This window comes from Vipera berus (genome assembly GCF_964194415.1).
Source record: "Vipera berus genome assembly, chromosome: 1".
NCBI lineage: Eukaryota > Metazoa > Chordata > Lepidosauria > Squamata > Viperidae > Vipera > Vipera berus.
Genome location: NC_138202.1, coordinates 225245577 through 225270067, shown reverse-complemented (window position 1 = coordinate 225270067; position 24491 = coordinate 225245577). Strand labels below are relative to the sequence as shown.

General features: G+C 41.7%; 1 protein-coding gene across 1 annotated transcript in view; it reads right to left on the bottom strand.

Moving 5' to 3' along the window:
* The window catches only part of DLGAP2 (DLG associated protein 2), a gene marked incomplete at its 3' end in the record, with an annotated part of 99676 nt that overhangs the window by 51833 nt on the left and 23352 nt on the right, over window positions 1-24491 (bottom strand). The window contains exons 3-4 of the mRNA XM_081334035.1: window positions 21381-21528; window positions 15457-15676 (exon numbers count right to left, since the gene is read on the bottom strand). Of these exons, the coding sequence (XP_081190161.1) occupies window positions 15457-15676; window positions 21381-21528 (368 nt within the window). The remainder of the gene's footprint in view (window positions 1-15456; window positions 15677-21380; window positions 21529-24491) is intronic.

Genomic DNA, 24491 nt, shown 5'->3' with positions numbered 1-24491 from the left:
GTCAAAGTGTAGGTTGATTTGATTATGTTTATTGGGACTGATTTTCAAACTGCAGACTTATTTAAAAAGTTCCCTGGAAACACAACCCTAAAAATATTATAGAGTACACTCCATTGAAGATAGCGAGGCTTTCTTTTGAAAATAAATGAATGGGATTGCCGCTGCTAGAAATTGTATTTGGGTACATAGGCGGCAAATGGTGACCACGCAGGTCTAGGTGATATGACTTCAAGTCACTGATATGAACTGGGTAGATTGTCAACACTGGTAATTCCAAAATGTGGGCATTAGTATACTTCTGTGCATGCTTTACTGCCAACAAACTATGGCAGGAGTAGGCAACCTTGGCTCTTTTATAACTCGTGGACTTCAACTCCCAGAATTCCTGATCCAGCATGGCTCAACTTGGAAACCTCTCCCTTTCCCCTCAGCATGGCTGGCTCAGGAATTCTGGGAGTTGAAGTCCATGAGTCATAAAAGAGCCCAGGTTGCCTACCCCTGGACTATGGGATTAAAGGAAAGATACCTCACTTTCTGTAATTAAGGAAGTTTCTGATGCCTGGATCTCTCCCTGATCAACTGGCCTGGGCATAATTAAATTCCAAAAACAAGTCAAAAGCAATTGTTTATGAGGTTGCAATCCCTACCACCAATGTAGCGAGAAGCTGAGTTTCCTAAATTTCTCTCTGCTCAATTATCAGTCTCACATGAGTCTGGGAACTTAATACTTGATTAACCATTAAAAGTATGATGAAAGAGATGCTTCTTGATAGATTTTTAAAATTACTCCCTCCTTCCCCCCCACCCCATTTTATTCATGGGATCTTAGTCGTACCCAACTTGATTAATTTGTTCTCAACAGTAACAGCAAACAGAGAAATAACACTTGTAAAAATTTATTTGGTTTGCTTTTTGAAACTGAAAATGACATATATCCCCTCTAAAAAAGGGTGTGTGTGCTTAAATTGGATTAGAGTTGTATCAGTTATGTACTTCATAAATTTCAAGTTGTACAGATGAGCACTACATAATTACTTCTATTAGCAAATAGGACAGATTGAAAAAAAATATAAGGTGGGAGTGACTGCATTTGAATGTTGACAATATTTAGGATGTATGTGCCAGATAACCAGCACATTCCACATCAGCACACTAATAAATCATAGATTAGAATTTGTCAAGAATCTACATGGGGTGTCAAACTGCAGGCTGGATGCGTCATGCCAAAACCACGCCCACCCCATTGCCGGCAATGGAAAAAAAAGTCACAATACATTGCAACACGTCACGTGATGTTGCGAGTTTGCACCCCTGATCTACATCATACTGCTCAAATTATTTTTTGTGACCTCATGAAGATGTGCTCTTATCACCGATGCCTTGGCAAAATGCTATAATTTGCATCTCAAATAATTTTGAAGTTAATGTGAGAAGATTTTATTATCAGCAAAACACTATATTTCCTCCTGCTGTGTGATCATTTTAGAATCAATTGGATTTAAAGATGTGAGTGGAACTTGTAATAATATTCATAGAAATTGTTGATAGCTGCTGTCTGTGGACTAAGTCTGCTCAGACTTTTAAAGCTGCTCTTTGCTTTTCCCCTACAGTTATTACAATATAATTTTTGCAATGACTAGCCTCCTCACTGCTGGCGTTATGGGATCAGCAAGATGGCTGATTGAGACCAATCTGCATTAATTCAACAGATCATGACCTTAAGCAGTCTCATAAAGACTGTAACAGACCTGTTCACTTGATCAACCTCAAGAGCAGAAAGGGCTTCCTCACCTTTAGCAACAACCAGAAATGTCAAGCTTTTTCCTTAAAAAAAAAGGCCTTTATGCTCTATTCCATGAATCTAGCCAATACCAAGTCTCAAACTCTTGTTATCATTCCCAGGGTCAAACTGAACTGATCAGAAGCTGAGTTTTTTCACTTGGGGATTTTCCTTTGAGACTCATTCCTTTTCATAACCTGCCAGGAGCTCTTTGGCAATTTTCAGGCTGTACTACATGGCGTATTTATTTTCTTTTCTATTAAGAAGAGCTCCTTGGAGTTTATGCTGCTTTCACATTGAGCTCAATTTATTTTTGATTTAGGTTGAAATTTCTAGGGTCTATACTGGGAATTAAGAACCTTTCAGGTTGATTTCCCCCCCCCCTCCAACTGGATGGCCTTCAGACGTGTTGAACTGGAACAGCAGGACAATGGGAACACAATGTATCTGAAAGGGGCAAAGTACCAGAAACCTTGTTTAGGTGAAATGTACTTCTCTCCCCCAATGTATTTGTCATTAACCCATTTACTTCCCCAACTCTGGGTTACAATAACAATAATACGTATTACTCCTGTCTTTCTCAAATCATTTCTGATTAATGTGGTGATCTGCTTTACATCATATGTATAAAGTGAGACTCTTAAAGATTCTAAACTAAATTTGTTTTAAGATTAGCATTGGGTGTTATGATAGCATAAACAAAATAAACAAAATAAAAAATCATAAAGACGATCTCAGGTCAAGATAAGATCACATTGGGAACATATCACTCTATCTTTTAAATAATGTTGTTTTATATATTTTAAATTATTCTGTTTTTAATGCTCAGTTTTATTGATTAATTGTACACTGTTCAGAGTCCCTCTCTGAGGGAGATGGGTAGTTAAGAACTGTGAAATATATATAAATAATTGATAAATAAATAAATAAATATTCCTCTGTCTAATAATGGGCAACATTTTTAGTTGAAAGCCACATTTTCTTTTAAAAAAAGGTCTCTGGAAAAAAGGTCTCTGGAAGTATATATGGATGGCATTACTAGGGGAAAAGATGAAAATTATTTTTATTTTTGGTGTGTGTACTTGGGGGAAAGCTCTAAGGGACAAAAATGAGCATGTTAAGCCATAGGTGAACACATTGGACAGCCTCTATAATGGTGTGTGGGAATGACCTTAGGAGACAGAATGAAGAGATATAGAAAAGGGAATGATCCGATCAAAGGCAGCTGACTGCCCAGCAGGAATGTGGGTGGGGCAAGAGGCTCAGAAAAGACCATCCCTACTGTTATGTATTGGGCTCATTTGTAACACCACGTGGTAAGCTGGAGCAGCTAACGGCTCTCCAGCAACCCAGATCCAGGTCTCTAGTGCTGCTATTGGCTGCCCCTAGGCGGCAATGGGTTACTTTAAACCTATTGGCTGCCACCTAGGGGCCAGGCTATAAATTGCTTCAAGCTACAGCCCAATTCTCAGTTCAGATCCCGCAAGCAATAAACCATGAGCTTTGCTGAACTCACTTGCCTCGTCTCCTTTCCTGCACGAAGAACTCACTACCACAACACCTACTTTCCTAGGTGATAAAGGGGATGAGAAGGGGGGGAGAAGTACTTTCAGACTTGTAAGATTCTGTTCATGTAATCTTATTATAAAGTAAAAATAGCTCATTTGGCCATGTTTCCTGCCTGGTCTACCACACAAGGCACCCTAATATCTATGCTTCGCATCCCACATTAAGCAAAACCACTGTCATCTGAGATCTTTTTGCCTTAGAACAGATTCAAAATTGTTCACAGGGGGTCCAAAATGTCAACAGTACTCCTAAAATCATTCAGTCCAAGTCTTGATCCTTTTTTACATCTGTTGTGAGAGACTTCGATTACATGGTTTTAGTGGCAATGTTGACTTTTTTGACCTCTTCCTGCTGACACCCCTCAATACCTTGTGGCTCTTTTTTATTTATTTATTTATTTTAATTCCATTTATATCCCGCCCTTCTCCGAAGACTCAGGGCGGCTTACAAGCTTAGCAGTAGCCTTCATTCTATGTATATACCTGCTTATTAGGGCTTTCACACACACCCCCAAGCGGCATTATTACAAAGTCAGCTTAATTGCCCCCAACAATCTGGGTCCTCATTTTACCTACCTCGGAAGGATGGAAGGCTGAGTCAACCTTGAGCCTGGTGGGATTTATTTGTTATAAATACAAATAAGATTCATGTTTCATTGGTTTAATTGCATGACTGGATTTAAAAAGTTTAAAATTATTTTTCTTTTGCAAAGAGGAAAAGGCCAATGATTAAAAACTATAACAAAAGGCTCCATTCAGATGATCAATTCATGAAATTAACATTTGTAAATGGACTGTTTGTAATGAAAGAATAAAACAATACCTATTCATAGGTTACACAATTTATGCATTTTCAGAGAAGGCTTGTAAAATAATTATCATCAAATATTATCATGAAATAGCAACAACATAAACTAACAAAACTAATTAGAACAGCATGTTCATCATGTTTATAGGGTAAATAATGAAGACAACAAAACTGAACTATTTATTTAATTAAAGAGAATAGGCTTTAGAAGTGCATAATGAAGGAGTCAGGGAACTTGGTTGAGGAAGAGAATTCACAGTTCAGGAGCCATTATTGGGGCATTTGATTACAACTTGCATTGTTGCCAAATACTTTTCTTGATACACTCTTCCTAATTATAAAAAAACACCATTCCTTCTGTTTTTCATGTTATAATAAATAGTGTAACCTTCTGACTGAGTGTCCATTGCCAGTCTATCTCAATTTGCTGATGACTAGCATATCAATTTGTAGTCCTTTCATCTTTCAATATGTTAACCTTTCCCATGATCATGCTTCTTATGCTCCATATTCCTACTAGTATAAATTCTGTCTTTGCAGCTTTGATTTTTCTTTTTCTGTATCACGACTTCACCAACTAGATCCTGAAAGGCTTTCATTTAGCCATGACATAAACACCATTTGTACTCTGAAAGATCTCCATCTTTACCTCAGTATCATGTTGACTATCATCTGAACTGAGAGGCCCATTGTCCAGCACTATAATGTCAATCATTTTACATTTTCTATTCATGTGGTTTTCTTGGCAAAAAAATTACAGGAGTGTGAGGTATTGGGGTCCTAATTAATTGTAAGAAACAACTGTTATATTGACTGAACTATAATTTTCAAAGGTCATTAAGAAACATGATAAAAATCATGCAGGGATATCAGCAAGAGAAAGAAAACTTCAAATTACAAAAAGAAAATGTCTTAAATACTATTTGTATTCCTTTATAGAAAAGACTAAAAGGAAAGTGGGGGGGGGTCTCCATCCATTGAGAGGAGTGAATCTAAGAGCTGTAATAGAGTGAGATTCAAGAAAAAAATTGAAAGGGGAAGATAGTAGAATCTGGGAAGCGACTTTGAAGAAGAAGGGGCGTTGTCTTACCTGAACGCCTTTTCTCAGCATGTTGATGGAGAATCCACGAATGGGTTAACTCTATCTTCCTGCCCAGTTAGACTAAGTCTGTCAAACTTGCCACGCCTCTCCTGGGCCAGGATACCTCCCAGTTACGACGAAGCTATTGACAGTCCGACGTGTTGGCTCCCATACCCCTGACACAGGACCTGACGGACACTAAGGGGTGGGTGTGGATTCTCCATCATCATGCTGAGAAAAGGCATTCAGGTAAGACAACGCCCCTTCTCCAGCATGATAGATGGCGAATCCACGAATGGGACATACCAAAGCTTCCTGTCCCTATGGGAAGGAATCAGTCTGGGCCTGTGTCCCACCCTGTGGCACTACTTGTTGTAGCACTCTGACCGAATGAGGCATCTGCGGAGGCAAACCTATCCAGTTTATAATGCCTCACGAAGGGGGAAGGCGAAGACCATGTCGCCACCCTAAAAATGTCCCCAATGGACTCCTGTGTTGCCCACGCCACGGAGGTTGCAGTGCTGTGAGTGGAGTGAGCAGTGATATGACTTGGAACTGACAGTGAATGTGATTGGTATGCCCCTGCAATACAAGCAATGATCCACCTGCCTATAGTGGAGGCAGAAACCTTCTGCCCCATAGTAGAAGGTTGAAAGGAAACGAAGAGGGCTTCCGACTTGCAAAAGGAAGCTGTCCACTTAAAGTAGTGGCGTAAGGCCCTGCGGACGTCCAGGACATGCCACTGATGTTCCAAGTCATGAGATGGATGAGGACAAAAATATGGCAGAATTACCTCCTGCGTCCTGTGAAACAAGGTATTGTCTTTTGGAATAAAGGAGGGATCCAATCAAAGGACCATCCTGTCATCATGAAAGACGCATAAGTCCTCTCTGATAGAGAAAGCTGCCAGTTCAGAAATGTGTCTAGCTGACATGACGGCTGCCAAGAAGGCTACCTTGATTGTCAAGAACCTCAGTGTATAGGTTCTGATGGGTTCAAATGGAGGTGAGGTAAGGGTCTGCAAGACCCGTGGCAAATCCCAAGAGGGATACCGGTGAACCATGGGTGGTTTGGTGTGGGTTGCTCCCTTGAAAAATGAGCGTACCATAGGATGTTGAGCCAATGGCTATGAATTGCCACATGTAAGTACCGTGGATAGAGGCGCCACTTGTCTGCTGATAGTATTGGGTGCCAAACCCTTGTTGAGCCCCTCCAATAAATAGTCCAAAATCCTCAGAATAGTAATAGCAGAGATCTAAATGGTTCTTTGCCCACCAGTGACAGAAACCTCTCCAAGTGGAGTCATAGATGGCTTAATGGACTGGGTGGGGTTACTCCAACATCTCAACCCCTTTCATGGACAGACCATTATCTCCTGCGGTTGGGCCTCCGTCACGTCACCCCCCGCTGTCAGGAGGCGGAACCGACCAGATGGTTCAGCCCCAGGCGCCTGATGGACCCAGATAAATTCCAGATGGCGCTTGGACTGATTCCCACCTCCCTCTCCCACAGCCCGGTCGAGTCCTTAGTTAATGCCTGGCAACAGGCTGCTTCGAAGGCTCTCGACTGCATTGTCCCTTTGCGCAGGTCCCGACTCGCTCCTTGGTTCTCCAAGGACCTGCGGGAGATGAAACGCCGGAGAAGGGGCCTAGAGAGCATTTGGAGAACCAGTCGGTCCAAGTCTGACCGAACACAGTTAAGATCCTTTTCTAGATCTTATCTTGTGGCAATGAGGGTGGCAAAGCGCACTTACTTCACCACCCTCATTGCGTCCGCAGATAACCGCCCGGCCGCCCTATTTAGAGTGGTCCACTCCCTTTTAAATCAAGGGACGGGAGAGGACCCCCTACAAGGACGGGCTGAGGAATTTAGTAAATATCTGGTGGACAAAATTGCTCAGATTCGGGCTGGTCTGGACTCTGACTGGGCAGTATCTGACGAGAGGAAAACGATGAATTTGGCCGAGAACATTTGGGAAGAGTTTGATCCTGTGACTCCGGATGAAGTGGACAAGATCATGGGGAAACTAAGTGCCGCCACATGTTTGTTGGACCTGTGTCCTTCCTGGCTGGTCTATGCATCTCGGGAGGTTACACGAAGCTGGCTCCTAGCAGTTATCAATGCCTCACTGAGTGAAGGGTACTTCCCTGCCGCCTTGAAAGAGGCGGTGGTAAGGCCCCTCCTTAAGAAACCTGCATTGGATCCAGCTATTTTAAACAACTTCCGTCCTGTCTCCAACCTTCGCTTTCTTGCGAAGGTCGTTGAGAGCGTGGTGGCACAACAGCTCCCTTTGGTCCTGGAGGAAACTGAGTATCTGGATCCATACCAATCGGGTTTCAGGCCCGGGTATAGCACGGAGACGGCATTGGTCGCACTGGTGAATGATCTCTGGCGGGCCCGAGATAGAGGTTATTCCTCTGTCCTGGTCCTATTAGATCTCTCAGCGGCTTTTGATACCATCGACCACGGTATCTTACTGCGTCGTCTTGAGGGGTTGGGAGTGGGAGGCACCGTTCTGCGGTGGTTCTCCTCCTACCTCTCGGGCCGTTCGCAGACGGTGTTAGCAGGGGGGCAGAGGTCAAGCCCTAGGCCCCTTAGTTGTGGAGTGCCTCAGGGATTGGTGCTCTCGCCCCTCCTGTTCAACATCTATATGAAGCCGCTGGGAGAGATCATCCGTGGCTTTGGGGTGAAATATCATCAATATGCTGATGATACCCAGCTTTTCATCTCCACCCCGAACCAACCCAGTGATGCCCTCGATGTGATGTCCTGTTGCCTGGAAGCGGTACAGATTTGGATGGGAAAGAACTCATGCGTCAGGAGCTGCTGTTCAAGTGCCAGGCGGTTAACTGGAGCCACTGGGGTTCTGGATGTTGCAGAGCTCCCTGGCTGAGTGTAATGTGACCTGGAGGAATCCCCCATGCGGGAGAGATGGAGAAGCTCACGAGGTCGGCAAACCACAGCTGTCTTGGCCAGTGTGATGCAACAAATATCATCTCTGCCCGTTCTTGCAGTATCTTGCGGATGACCGCCAGGATCAGAGGGGGAGGCAGGAATGTATATAGCAAGCCCCCAGGCCATGAACTGTGGAGGGCATCTGTTCTCTCTGCCCCTGGATAGGGGAACTGGGAGAAAAACCTCAGAAGCTAGGAGTTCGCCAGAGAAGCAAACAAATCCAGTACCGGATGACCAAACCTCTCTGATATCTCCCCGAAGAGATCAGGATGCAGGCGCCACTCGGAGTGATCCACTGTTGATCTGCTCAGAAAATCTGCCTGCTGATTTGCCTCTCCCGAGATGTGCTCAGCCCTGAGGGAGGAGAGGTTGGTCTCTGCCCAGGATCCCAACAACTAGGCCTCAGCCATAAGGGACCTAGAACAGGTACCCCCTTGCCGGTTCACATGGGCTTTCACCGCCACGTTGTCCATGAAGACCAGGACATGTTGTCTCGCCACCCTGTTGTGGAAGTGGCGTAGGGCCAGATGTATGGCTCTGAGCTCCAACCAGTTTATGTTGTGCATCAGGTCTGACCAGGACCACCGGCCCTGAGCCAACTGTGACTTTAGGTGCGCTCCCCAACCAAACAAACTGGCATCTGCAGTTAGGGTGAGATGAATGGGCTCCTTGAATAATGAGCCTCTGGCTACCGCTGGGGAGGTCCACCACTGGAGGGATCTTAGGGTCTGAGATAGAACCCTTACCCTTTTGTTGGAGGAGCTGGTGCCCAGTCTCTGAAACGGGAGCAAAAACCATTTCAGGTTCCTCAGTGTAGTCTGTCCCATGGCACTATCGCCGTGCAGGAAACCATCTTCCCTAACAATTGGGAGAGAATGGCCAGTGTAACTACACACTCCCTTTGGACCTGGACAACCAGGGCTCGGATGCTGTCCTGACATTCCCAAGATAGATAGACTCTGCATAGTTTTGTGTCCATGACCACGCCCAGATGAAGAAGATGGGTTGAGGGAACTGTCTGGCTCTTTTGAAAGTTCACCGAGAACCCATGGTCTTGGAAGGTCTTGATAGACAAGGCCAGGTCCGATTGAGCCATCTGAACAGAAAGAGAATGGATGAGGATGTCATCTAGGTATCACTGAATGTATACCGGAACTGACCTCAAATGCCCGGCCAGTGCTGCCAAGATCTTTGTAAATACTCTTGGAGTCGACAAGAGGCTGAACGGTAAGGCTCTGTATTGATAATGGTGGTTTGTGTAACAGAACCTGAGGGACATCCGGAGGTTGGGAAGAATGGGGATGTGGAGGTATGCTTCCGTGAGGTCGATAGACATCAGGAAGTCTCCCATCCTGATGCTGGCCAAGATGGACTGTAGCATTTGCATCTTGAATTTCTTGTATGCAAGATAAGAGTTCAGCCCCTTTAGGTCAAGAATTGCCCTCTATCCTCCCGAAGCCTTCAGAATGACAAAGAGGATGGAATAGAACCCCCTTCCTAGCTGTCCAGCCGGTACTGGTTTTATGGCCCTTATTTCCAAGAGGTGCTGAATAGCCTCTGTCATGAGAGCCCTCCTGACCGGATTTTTTGACAGTGGACAAGAAATGAAGCACTCTGGGGGGTTGGATATAAATTCTAGAGACAGGCCGTACCTGATTGTGTCAAGGACCCAGGAGTCTGTGGTGGAGGTCTCCCATTTCTGAGCAAAGAGAGTCAATCTGCCACCAATTGGGGGGGCCTCCCTGAAGTCATTTGGATCTTCTGAAGGGATGCCCCCCCGTGCCTCAAAAGGGCCATTTGGCCTGAAATTGCAGCCTGCATCTGTCTCTAGTCCCAGATCGGTCAACCTAACGGTCTGACCTGGGAGGGAAGGAGCGGGAAGGCAGAGCAAATTCCAATCCTGACCCTGATTGGAAAGACTGTCTATGGGCATACGGGGTTGGCTGTCTATCTGTCCGTCTAAGGAGGTGAGACATCACCTTACGTTTGTCCTTGTTTCCCACCAAATAAGGTGTCAAGGCCTCTCCAAACAGCTGACCACCACAGTACAGGGCAGCCAAGCGCCACTTGGATTTAACATCCGCTCGCCAGTGTTTGGGCCACAGGAGCCGAAGCAGCCACTAACTTGCCTAAGTCCTGGTGCATTCGGACTTCCTCCAGGGTGTTCTGTTCCAGCCTAAGACTGGCCCTGTTTGAATGTCAGGGACAATCCCTTTTTACAGTCAACAGGCTGGAAAAACCCAACCAAATTTATTTACAAAGAAATCAAAACTTCAAACAAGAGTTAAACCAAAAGTTCAAACAAGAGTTAAACAGAAATAACAGACCAGGACTCTAGCAGAAAATCTTCAAATGGTTGCCTTCAGCAACCAGCACCTCCCACACTTTCTCCTTTTATCAGCAGTCCCAAGGTATGGCTTCTCATTGCCTTCTCCTCCTCTCATTGAGTTGCCTCATTGCCTTTCTCTGTTCTACTCTGCTGGATTGCCTCCTGCTCCTAGCGTCCCTGAATAGATCCAGCTGTGAATCATCTATGTCCAATACCTTGTGCTCACATGGCTGAGACTGATGAGGAACATGACAGGAGGGGCCAGGCTGAGAGTCCTGCAGTGCATCAGAGCCTCCCTCTGACACCAAAGGCTCTCCAAACCCCTCCTCCTCCTCCTCTTCAGAATCATCAGACTCAGCTGCCGGTATCACAGGCTGACGCTGAATCACAACACTGGGGTACTCTGACCTGAAGTTGGCGGAGCCAGAGAAGGGAGGTTCTAGCAAAGAAGGAGGTGGAGGTGGCCACCCTTACCACCCATGCTGAGGCTTGGTGTGTCCTGCGGAAGAAGGGTTCAGATTTTCTGTCCTCCACCTTCAACCTTTCAGCCATATTCCCTGACACTGTGGATGAAGAGAAAGTGGGGTTAGAGGTTCATCCACAGTAGGAACCTCTAGCACTTCCTACAAGGCCGAGGCTACGTTAAACAGTCTCTTGTCCATCCCCCCCCAGTGAGGGAAAGGTGCCAGGCATACCCCATTGTTTCTGCACTGTGTTGAGAAAGAGAGGGGGACAGGGGATGTGGCGTTCAGTGACAATAGGCTCAGAAAATACCAGACTTGTGTCTTGGCTGGTGGATGGATAAGGTTGGGGAACTTGGTCAGGACCAATCTTAGCAGTAGCACTGGCCTTATGGAGCAATGATTTGAAGAGTGCTGGATTGAATAGGCCCACAAAGGGAGGAGGGTCTGGAGCAAGGACCTCATCATCTGAGAGCGGCAGGTCCATTGGGTCGTACTCCTCAGAGAGGAGACCGGGCAGGAGAAATAAGATCAGAAAAGTCTGGAGCTCCCAACTGGGAGAGATAAGACGGGGTCATTGAGGCCACCGAATCAGGTCCAGACCTTTGTTGGCATGTTGAGGCCAACCCCTGGGCAACCGCCTGGGAGATCAGGGCCTGTAATTGCTCTGGTGACCATGCTCCCTGCGCTTCTGAGGGTCAAAGACTGGCTGCTGTGGGTGTAAAGGTGGCCTCAGGTCTTGACTGTGTCACTATGGGGATAGGAGGAGCCAGTCGAAGGTTGGGTCCCTGGGTGAAGGGAATCATCTCCTCCTGTTCAGCCCTGGGAAAGTAGGATTGGCCACCGTCCCCTTCCAGAGATCAGGCCCTTTGGGCAGACGAGGTGGGAGGAGAGAGTTGTGGGCCAAATACTGAGTCCTCTGCGAGAGGAGAGGAGACATGGTCAGAGCCCATTGTGCCTTGTTTATGGGCTTTGGAAAACTGTTTCTCTAAGGCCTGGTGTCTCCTGCTGGCCTTTCTCTGCTGCTTTGGAGGGCCTTTTGCCAGAAATGACTTTGGCCTTGAGTTTCCCAGCGGCCTCCAGCTTGGAAGACTTGTGCTTTGGCTGCCCAGAAGTGATGGGGGCACCGTGTGAAGACTGAGGTGCCATGTTGTCTGCCATCACAATGGGAGATATCTCAGTGGTATGCTGAGAGGGAACTCAAGTAGAGGAGCAGAGTACTGACCTGTGGCTGTATGCCACCTCACAGGGATCAACAAGTACTCTAGGGCAATGGTGGCTGCAGGACCAACTTAATGGACACTGGCACACCTGCAATGCTCCTGATGGCCATAATACCAGTTGAAAGCACCTTTGGTGTACTGGACAGGTCTACTGTGGTGGCAAGATCATCTCAGTGATAACGGCCAGCTTACACATAGCTCACTTAGTGGCGGCAAGGCCAAGGATGGCACGGCCAGCACACATCGTCTGTTGGAGTGGATGAGGAAACACCTAGGCTGGGTTACTGTTGCCTCCTGTAATTGACCATCCACTTCTGAGAGGCTTGTCCAGAGAATGTAAGTAGGGAGGCGAGGTAAAGGTGATTGGACCTGATGTTGTAGGAACAGCTGGAACTGATAGCCACTGTAACCTCAAATGTGTGGCCTGCGATATTATCACTCTAAGGCCTTGATGCCATGGTCAAAAGAAGAGCTCTGGTCCCAGACCCTTCTGCAGTGGCTGGAAGAAAAGAAGTATAAAAGAACCCCTGCGCCTGCTTAACCTATGAAGTCAAGCAGTGGGTAGCAATACAGTATGTTCTAATTCCTCTAGCTCAAAGAAGTGTGCTCTCCACGCCCCTGTGGCTGGCAGAGACAGGCCGCACCTGGAGCAATAGCGGTGCCTAAAATGGCAGCCGCTACTGAGGAAAACTCTCAAGAGGGTTAGGCTGATGATAGGGAGAGCTGGTAAGGAAAGCTGTTACAGGCACACTTGAAAGGCAGCAGAGGATTTCCAAAGAAAACCTCCCCATGCGGCTTCTAAAATGGCACCTGCAATGAGTGCGCCGCGATAAGGGATGGAGGCCTGGGGCTTCCTGGAGACTGCAGAGTAAGAAGGGCACGTTTACCCAGTACGGCAGTGTGCTGATCCCAACGCAGCTAGAGAGATGAAGAAGGAATGTAGGCCGAGGCCTGTGGAGAGGGCCTTCTGCAGTCGCTGGGAAGCCAAATGCTTCCTGGAGTTTGAAGCTCCAAAGGGAGAGGAAAATCTGCTGAGCAGTTAGGAGCTGCACTGATCCCAGCGCAGAGAGGGAAATGGAGAATTCATGAATGGAAAGTAAAGAACCATACAACCTGCTCAATGAATTCAGTCCGCAAACTGGGAGCCAAAATTATCACGTCTATTCTGGGCACAGACTAAGTCGTGACTGGGAGGTATCCTGGTCCAGGAGAGGCATGGCAGGTTTGACAGACTTAGTCTAATTGGGCAGGAAGACAGAGTTAACCCATTCGTGGATTCTCCATCTATCATGCTGGAGAACTGGTATTACTTTCTCCTCCCTGTTAATTCTTGCCCCTGAAGCTTCTACTTCCCTTTATTGACTTGCCCACTTCACATGAGCCTGATTTTAGAAGTTTATGATAAGGAAAATTGATAAGCTCCAATAAATGGTCAACAGCCCTCAAGGGACAACTTGTCACAATCAAGAGAAACCATTCAGTATGGAAACCATGCTCTGGAAAAGATGGAGTCCCATCATTGTTAGGATCTCAATGGACTTTGCTCTACTTCCCTTTCACCTTTGCTTTTCCATCAAACCCCTTATTTGTATTAGGATGAAGAAATCACAAATGTGTTCATATGATTCAAAATCCGCACCAGCTGGATTGAATTAAACAACAACAAGAAAATTAATTCAAGCCAGCTGCAGCTGATCTGAATATCAAGTCTAATTGGTATTTTAAACTTTAAAATATTGTTTTAAGTAAACCACATTTTGCTTAAAAGAACCTGTAGCTTGATCTGGATGTCTGCAGCATGACCATGTTTGATTAACTTAGTGAATGGAAATTTAAAGGCTTGGTGATCTCTTAACCAAACTGTTAGGGTACAACTTTTGACTCTGGCAGGACTGGCAGGTTTTGGATTGAAGGAGTTGAGACGACCTCCAAGGGGCAGTCTTTAGTAACCCACAACTCCCAAAGCTGCTAAAAGGTGAGAGGCATAGCAGCATTTATAATGTCTGCCATAGTCTCGTAACGGTGTGCAGATTATATCCAAGTTTCCTGCATGGTGCATCAGAGGGATTAATCAATGAAAGAATCCCCTGATGAGTAATCAGAGTGGAAAGAGAGAGAATGCTGAGATTCATCCAGGCTCTGAGCATAACACAATTCGCTTTACAAATCATTTATAAGCTATGAACATACTAAAAGCTCTTAATATAAATGTCATGACCATGATTATGTATACACTTCCTCTTCATTAGGGTGCTTTCGGGTTTCTTTGTGTACTTGGTTTAGAGCAGGAACTGTGTTCTCTTTATTTCTGTCCTTCTTTTCCACTACTTCTGCCACTTTCTCCATCTTTCTCCCTCAGTAACTAAGCAGTTTTATGAATCATGAGACTGCAAGGCAACTGGTATCACTTCAGTCTTCTTCAGACAGCTAGGATGTTACAGTTTCAGGGATAAAAGGCATGAGCAGGGCTTGAAACCTGCCACAGAGCTGAGAAAGGTCATTGCTTAAAAGATAGCACACAGTCCCAACAATCTAAAATTAGGCAAAATATATATCAATTTATAAAATCAGCATATCAACCTAAATCAATATATAAAAAGAATACAGTAAAATTACCCAAAATATAAAATCATATCAGAGCTAAAATAATTTCTTTTTACTCATCACTGGATTGAGATGGAGAGGTAGCTTTCAATTAATTCATCCATCCTCTTTTGTATTGCCATCATTTTAGATGTAAGACTCATGATTACAAAGTATAGCAACAGCGCTTAGATTTATATACCGCTTCACAGCCCTCTCTAAGAGGTTTACAGAGTCAGCCTATTGCCCCCAACAATCTGGGTCCTCATTTTACCGACCTCGGAAGGATGGAAGCCTGAGTCAACCTTGGGCCAGTGAGAATCAAACTGCTGAAGTGCTGGCAGCCGGCAGTCAGCAGAAGTAGCCTGCAGTACTGCATTCTAACCACTGCGTCACCATGGCTTATATATATATATATATATATATATATATATATATATATATATATATATATATATATATATATATATATATATATATATATATATGTATATGTATATGTATATGTATATGTATATGTATATATATATATATATATATGTATATATATATATATATATATATATATATATATATATATATATATATATATATATATATATATATATATATATATATATATATATATATATATATATATATACACGTATACAAAGAAGAATACTCACCTGTTGTTGACCTGATTGTTGAGGTGATGTTAGAAGATGCCATTGAAGGGAGACATTCATCATCTTGAGAGTAACCAGCCTGAATGGCACGCAGGTAACTGTGACTTCTGGTTCGGAAGCAACCTGGCAAGCCGAGGGCATCCATGGCCTGAGCTTCAACTTCGCTAAACACTGATTCACAAACAGATTCAAATTGCCCATTGACCTCTGCTTCACTCATCTAGATAAACAACAACAATGCATTTGGTGTGTTTTTTTCTCCCACTGTCTTTGAAGAAATGCATTATGCTACAATACACTATCAGAGCTCAGAAAGACTTTTACTTCAATATAATTATTGCAATAACCACATTTACCCCTTCCATTCTTAATATTTTTTATACTGCAGCAGTAGACATCAACTTAATTGAAATTAGCTTCCCTTTGCTATAATCTGAGAGCTAAACAAACTATCTTTTAATTCCGGTGTTAATCTGAAAGAACATTTTCATATATTGGTTTTTAATTTTATTATATTACATTACATTAAATAAACAGGAGGAATGTCCTAAAGCTGAGGCATTTTAATTGTTGTCTTAATTTTTGTTAACCTGTATTCCCTTTGCCACTATTTTGCCTTTCTCAAGGAATCATCCTGAAAATAAAACAGAAATATAACTAAAATACCCTCTTTTTCAAATCTTAAGCAAGTAAGCAGTTTTAGGAAAAATGACAAAATAATTCCCTCAACTCTTCATATTTAGAAGTTACAGCAATAAGTTACCATTCTTGTGACAGCTCAGCAGTGAGTTCTGGCTTGTGTGCTTGCTTCATTTAATTTGCCCTTCCTTCCTTTAGTTCATTGTGTCATTGGGAAAGCTGGATAGGTTACATCCCCAACAGGACACTAATTTGTTCAAGCTATAATTAGTTAGCTAACTCTGGTCTGGAACCAACTTGATTTTCATGTGGTTGGGCTCATCATTCCCTCAAATCTGGATATAATAGGAAATTATTCTGTATTTTAAACTGTAAAGTGAGATTTTATTCCCTGATGAAGAAGTAGGGGATGACATGACTAAGTGAAGTTTCCCCAGACCATAACTGGAAATTTTTGCCTTCTGTTATATTTGATCAGGAAAGTATGTATTCCAGTTGTCAATTCTTTTAGACAGTTTAATGGTTAACTCATAAAACACTGTTTATTCTGTACATTTCAGTTGTACATGGGAGCGGAACTCAAAATCATTTAAGGAGCAACGTTGGACATCAGCAAAGCTGAGGAACTACAAGAAGTAAGAATTAGTACAACAGATATTGCTCCCGTGCCATATAGGTTCTCTCTTGGTACTGCATTTAATGGTGTCAGTAAGTTGGTAGGGAGAAATATGAGGAGAACCAAAGCGTATTGTTTTCCATATGTTATTTTAAAAAATGTTTCAAGAGGTCCCTGTTTCAAGGGAAATCCTAGAAGGGCACTTGTGACAACCTAGATATTGTTGAGCAACATTTCCATCAAACCAAATAAGGCTGCTGGATGTAGAATTCAGCACAACTGGCAGCTATGCCCATCAGCAGTTCTGACTGCTCGCACTTTGTTCCTCACCCCAGAAATATTGCTTGAACTATGCCAATATGAAGAAGCAGGAAGACAAGTTGATTAAACATGTTAATTAAATAATTTCAGTGTGGTGTGTCTATCCACACAGAATATACGCAGTCATGCCCCATAAGTAAACCTCCATAATGAATTTGGTCCGAAAGTAATCAGTTTCAATGCTTGCAATTATTATTTCAATTCTCCCATAGGGAGTCAGGCGGCATACAAATTTGATAAATAAATAAATTCTAATCATATTAAGTACACTCTGGAAAGACAAACATTCTTATTTTGAATTACCGGTATTTGATATAAACAAAGGAAGATTTATTTTAGAAAGAAAGATGGACGTGACAATTATAAATAAGATGAAGAGGAATGTCGTATTTCCTTACTTGCAAACCCAATCTGCTAGCAGAAAGGATCTTTGTTTTCTGTTGAAAGGGAGAGCAAAAATGGCATATTATCCTCTTCTGCAGTATAGATGGATGTTTTACAGAAGCACAAAGAATGCATAAGATGGAGAACATATGAGGAAGAACCTGCATTACCCTCAGCTTGTATTGTCCTTTGGTCTTCTGCAGAAATGGTAGGAGATATACCTAGCAAACTCCAAATGCCTCGTGAACATAGCGATTTCTCTTGTCATACCAGAGGGTATAGGGAATGGCCTTGAAGGAGGAAGCATCGCTACCAAGGCAATAGTCAGATAAGTAGGGCTTGAGCAGGAGCCAAGGAAATAACTTGGAAAAAAACCTCTCAGATAAGCTGTGTCTAGTTCTCATGAAGATAAAGTGAGTGAGGGGGAACTACATTGACACTTGCAAAGATTCTATTACTATAGTTGTTGCAATCAAAGTAGCCCTGATCTATAGAGTTTTGGTTTCCTAGTCTGATCTCCCTTGTAGATCTGATCCCTAGCCTTATTCTGAAAACAGAACTATGGTCAAGTGGGGATGTCGATTATAGCCAGTGGACACGGCTATAATTGGAATATGATAGAAAATGAATGATCAGGCTGTTCTTCCTTTTCCTCTAGTATTTAATAATACAAAATTGTTATGAGGTCATATAACTCAAGTGCATCCGTGATTCATCAATCGATTTCTGCTCCAATTTCTTATAACTGTGTCTTACAAAATGCAATCAAAGCATCAAAATAACAGCAAAAGAGAACCCAGAGAAAAAAAGTAAAAACAACAACAACAACAACAACAAAACCCCCCACCCGCTGAAACATCCCATTCTAGCTAACCCATGTCCTGGGGGGAAAGGCCAGGTTTCAAGGGCTTGTTTAAACAGGGCCAGGTTTGGGTGCGTATAAATCTTGGTATCCCAGAGGGCAGAAGGCAGTAGTCTCTATACAGCAGAAGATTCTAGAACGGTGCTAGCTACATTTTCTGTTTAGCCTTGTAAAAGAAAGGAGGAAGAGGTGATGCTGGATTGCTGGATTGCCAGTAGCCAGTCCTCTCTGTTATTTTATGGCTCTGCAAAGCAGCTCTGTATATATTTGCAGCACTGAAAACTGGCTACAGTCTCTGTACCATCAGTAGACACTGGGACTCTTGTACAAGAGTTGCATAAGGTTAGTAAGAATCGTCTCCTTCTCATGCTGCTCAGATTTTCCTATCTACAGATATTTCAGCTATTAAGCCTGTTACAGTAATGGTGGGCAATCGCAATTGAACATGTTGTTAAATATAAAACTAGGTTCTTTATGATGGTGCCACTTTGGGTTTCCACACAAGAAACCTTTTTTAAGAAAAGAGATGGTGATGAGGCCCAATTGGTGGACCTATGGTGAAATAATATTTTTAAATTTGGGCGAGCCTAGCCTCAAATCTAAGGAGGAGCTAGAATCAGAAGGTCATGTCTGCCATTGGTTTAAATATATGCAATCGAAAGAAAGATTTAATTAAGCTAGACAAAAAGAATCATGGGTTTAGCTTTGTTAAAAACGAATTGGAAATCCTACTGTGTGGTAGTGATGAACATAATATTGCTAAAGTTTATAAAATGTTATTGAATTTAAATCTGGAAAATGAACAAGTAAAACATCGTACGATTCAATGGGCAAGGAATTTTGGGTACAATGTAATGCTTGAATAATGGGAGAATGTGAGGAATAAAGGATTAAAATTTACATTAAACTATCATTTAGAAGAAAACTTTTACAAGATGATGCACCGTTGGTATTTAACACCAGATAAGTTATCAAAAACGTATAAAGGCATTTCAGATGAATATTAGAAATGTAAATGTAAAGAGGGGACTTTTTATCATTTACAGTGGACGTGTGATAAAGCAAGAAAATATTGGAGTAGGATTCATATGTTAATACAGAAAATTCTTAAAGTGAATATAGAATGTAAACCAGAGACCTTTCTTCTGGGGCTAATGGATAAAGATCTGGGGGGAAAATGGAACCTTGATGTTATATATGTTGACAGCAGCAAGAGTACTTTACACTCAGCAATGGAAGGCTGCATCGATTCCTCCAATGTAGGAATGGTTACAAAAACTGGTGGAACTAGCAGAGATCGCTAAATTAACTGTACTGATTAAAGAAAAAGAAATACAAATACTTTTATTGCTACATGGAAACCACTTCTGGACTTTGTGCTTGAGGTGAAAAAAAATAAATGAATTTTTGATTTTGGGCTTTACCGATTGGATAGATTTATTGTTATTGAAATGGCTAGTTTACACTATTTTGTAAAAGTAAAAAGTTGAGGTTTGATAGTTGATATTCTATTTTACTGCACTAAAGGAAGTCAGAAATCAATGCCTTTTTTTCTTTTTTTCCCTTCCCTCACTTTTCTATTCCCTTTCCCCTGCCCTATCTTTCCCCCTGTTTGCTTTTATATTTTCTTTGTATTGTATACTATAAACTAATAAAGCTTTATTAAAAAAACAACAACTGAACCTGTTGGAATTCACTGTTGGAATTCAGCTGTAACAGCTACAAAGTGATGCTACACAGAAAGCAAGTGAATGAATAATTTTTTTTAAAAAAAAGGTTTCCCTTGTCCAGTTGTGTCTGACTCTAAGGGGCTGTGCTCATCTCTGTTTCTTAGCTGAGGGAGCCAGCATTGTCCAAAGACCTTTCTGTGGTCATCTGGCCAGCATGATTATATGCTGAAGCGCACAGACCGCTGTTACCTTCCCACTGAAGCGGTATTTATTTATCTACTCGCATTTGCATGCTTTCGAACTGCTGGATTGGCAGGAGGTGGGGCAAGAATGGGAGCTCATTCAGTTATGTGGTACTTGGGTCTTGAACCGCCAACCTTTTGGTCAACAGCCTAGTGTCTTAACCACTAGGCCACCATGCCCCCTACAAAAAAAAGGACTCCAGTTTAAACTTTTTATACCTAAATATGGAAAGAATACCAAAGGCAGACAAATCAAAATTTAACATTAAGTGACTTTGGATTGCAGGGACCTTCCCTACAGAACAGAATTCTCTTGAAAGCCAAGCAAGGACTAGAGGAATATGGCTGTGGGAGAAGAGGTGACGGTGTCCCTGGATGAGGAAAGTCTTTCTAATGTCTTATGGATCTAGGAACAAAGTCAATGGTTGTGGTTTATGCCTGCAAAGGTATGATGAATCCACTTTAATTTGCGGTTTCCTTTAAAAAGTGTAAAATTACATCACTGAAACTATATGGATTATTTAAAAAAAATAACTATCCAATATTGGGATAGATTTTAGATAACACAGTTGCAAAAATGGGACTCTGAAAATACATATCACCCACAGGCTGACCATTCCCTTTAAGTTTCCAACTCAGATTTTTCTTAAAGTAGTTAACCCCCCCCCAAAAAAAGAAGAAGAAATTAATCATTTATTTGTGACTTTGTAGATATAAGTGCAGGTATCAAAGAGTACAATCTACTTATTTGTAGTTGTAATATATTGCAAATTACTGTTAGTGTAACACAGGTACTGACTTAAGGATGCATTAACTCAGTCCACTATTTTTCATATATAGTATCAAAGAAAGAAAGTATTTGCCATAAAATATACAGCAAGGGAGCAGATAATTGGTATCTACAAATTATTTTTTTCACTTATGACTTGTTCTTGTTAGGTATATATGTAAAACCATTGAAAACTACTATTTACAAACTTCAGTGTGTAAGCAGCCTGAGACTCTTCTGGTTTCCATTACAAAAATCTTATTGAATTGCACATAAACACAGCTTTCAGCTTAGGAAAATAACAGTAGAAATTATTGATTAGAAGCCTGGGATACGTGGTCAAACTCCTGAATTTGTTTTAAATACCCTATTATTATTATTAATATTATTGTAAAATGCATAACAGGAAAAAGAATCCAACCTGGCTAACGCAGCTGGCCTGACTGAGTGTGCTTACTGCTCTCATATAGCTCTGATTCCTTGATCGAAACTTAGGGGAATTGTAGTTTGCCGAAGGATCCAACGTATGGCCACCAGGCACTTCACTTGTAGCTTGCAGATAGCTCTGACTATTAAAGAAAGATAGACACAAAGTTTGAAAAACTGTGACAAAAACATTCCTGAAAGAGCTCAAAAGTGTTCTATATAACGTATCTTAATAAAGAAAATAAATGATTTCTGCATAGTGGGTATTCGCAGACATGGTATTGACAATTGGAATGTCCCAATGGAAAAAGAACACATGATGGATTTGGCTTCTTCTGTTGCTAGGTAAAATTTTGGCCCTGTCAGTAATAACCATCTGGTTAAAACAGGACACCGAGTAGACCTGAAATTTACTATAAACTCCAATAGCATAATAAGTACTTAAGAGTTCTGAGACAATCAGATCAATGAAGCTCTTCTGAAACTTGCTGACCTCCTACTCAAAATTTAGGCTTAGAACAAATCTTCCCCAAAGCTTACAGCCCCAAAGATCATTTCCTCTACTTGTTTTGGAAGCATGTAACTTTTAGTTTATGTTAAATAATCTAATAATTCTGCAGTAGCAATCTATAACAGCAATAACTGATAATGGTACTGTAATTCAAATTCATTCTGCAAGCCAGATAACCTGAACAGCTCCCTCCAAATTTTGATCTGCCAGTTAGTTTTTCTTTATGCTTAGCATTTGAGATCTTTGTTTTTTCTCTAGGCTTTGTGTTATATTACATTTTAACTGTGTTGATCATTTTATGTTCAGTAGAGTCTCTGCTACATTGAGAAAACTGATTAATTCATGTTCAGTCCTCTCGTTCATTTGCAGTGGATCCCCTGGGAGGGCTGTGCTGCCCATTTCATTAAGAAAGATATCTCAGGCCCAGGACTGATGCTTATACACAATCCCAAAGGATAGCTTCCTGTAAACTAATTTAAACAGTGCGTACTTTAAATCAAATATAGATTTTCTGTGCTTGAAAAGTTAGTTTTAACTTGCCACCCTAAACAACTAGCATGTAGCTCGGGGTTTAATTAGCACATCTCTTGCATAATAACAAGACAATATATATGGATAACAATTGCATCTGAAGCAGCATGTAAATGAGTAAGCCAATAAATAAATACAATCCTTAGTAAATGACATTATCTACAATTACTCCTAACTGAACCTTGATACTAAATAATTCTAGGAAATAATTACCTAAATGTATTTATTAGGAAACTGTATTGTAATTATTATTCTTAATTCCATAAAAATGTAGAGGTGGTGCAGTTCACACAGAAGCTTACTAGTAAAAATAGCAAAGTTAGCAAAGCTAATTGGAGAATAAAAGAATAAAGTTTCCTATAGGCTTTAATAATCTTTTAGAGAGCATTTTTTGTCAATGGAAGAATTAAGTGTTCAAAATACTTTTGCCTTTCCCACTGACATCCATCTGACCTAAAACTGTTAAACTTTTGCAGGACTGTCTTATTGCATTTTTTTGAATGTCAGCAGTCAGTGCAAAAGACCTTTTTCCTTTGAATGGTATATATTAGCATGTTAAATTAAATTAAAAACACCTTTAGTCACCTTGAAAATTTTAAAGAACTTTGGGGAAAAGAAAAACCCAAGTAACACACACAACCAAATGACAGCTATAACAAATGGTTTTTATAGCTTTCAACCTTTTTATTTAATCCTAGGATTTCCATGTTCAATTCATTACTAAAGCATAAAATGTGTGCTGTAAACATTTGTGGAAAATGTCTCTGAAATTCAATATATTGTACCTAAAACAACTTTCAGGACTGAAATAAATTTGCCTGGATCTAGTGAAGAGTTGAATGCTATTAAAAACATACATTCTCTTTGGCATATAATAAGAAAGAAGTAGCGGCATACTGCTGAATTCTACAGTAAATGGAATTTGGTAGAATTTTTTTTAGCAAACTTCTGTTAAATATGTAGAGAAACAAATTACCAAATCCAGCATTGAAACTTACTACGTGCTAGTCATGTAAACTGAGAGCTACAATACATTTACCAAGGTAACATGTCTTGATCAAATTATTTATTTTTACAATGTACACTTAACGCCTGTTGTAGTGCTACCACTAATACAGGCTGCAGTTAAACATTACTATGAATTATTTAACTAAAATTAAATTGCCTCAATTTATCCTCAGGCATAGCTTAACATTATTAATGTTAGCTTAGATTATACTCTCATTATATTCATTCATTTGGTAGCCTGGCAAATCTTGAATGATAAAAGTCTTCTTTGGGCAACCTGCTTAAATTAAACAACATAAATAAAGTGCAATCTGATATACATCTACTCAAGATAAGATACAAGAGTTAGTGGACAGGTTCTTCTGTTGCAATATGCATACAACTATAGGAAAAACTTAGGGCAGTAAATAGGAAAGATACTTTACTAAGAAAAGAAGCTACTGGGGAGTCACTTAGCACAATAGTATACAGTGAAGTGGTAAAAGCAATAAATTAAGAGCTTGGGTTTTACAAGAAAAACTCTTTCCAGATTCTTAAATGACTGTTACCTAAAGAAACATCAAGGAGTTGGTAAATAATGAAGGCTGCAAAGAGGACGATCAGCAAAGAATGGGGAGATGGTCCATTAGAACAGAGGTCCCCAAACTTTTGGGCACCAGGGACCGGTTACGTGGAGAGAGGTTTTTCCGAGGACTGGAGGGGGTGTGGTTTTGTGTGTTGCCTGCATCCTGCAGATGAGGCCTTGCTTGTTTGTGTGGCCCAGTTGTTGGCATGTCATGGCCCGGTACCGGTCCACAGCCCAGGTGTTGTGGACCCCTGCTTTAGAAGTCATCTATTTCAGAGGGATAAACAGTCACCCCCTTTGTGCCTAAATGATGGTGGCATGATGGTAGTGTTCCAATATTAGAAGGGGGTCAACTTATTTTCCAAAGCAACAGAAGGCTAGACAAGAAGCAATGGATGGAACCTGAAGAAAGAGAGAAGCAACCTAGACCTAAGGAAAAATTTCCTGACAGCAAGAACAGTCAACCAGTGGAACAACTTGCCTTCAGAAGT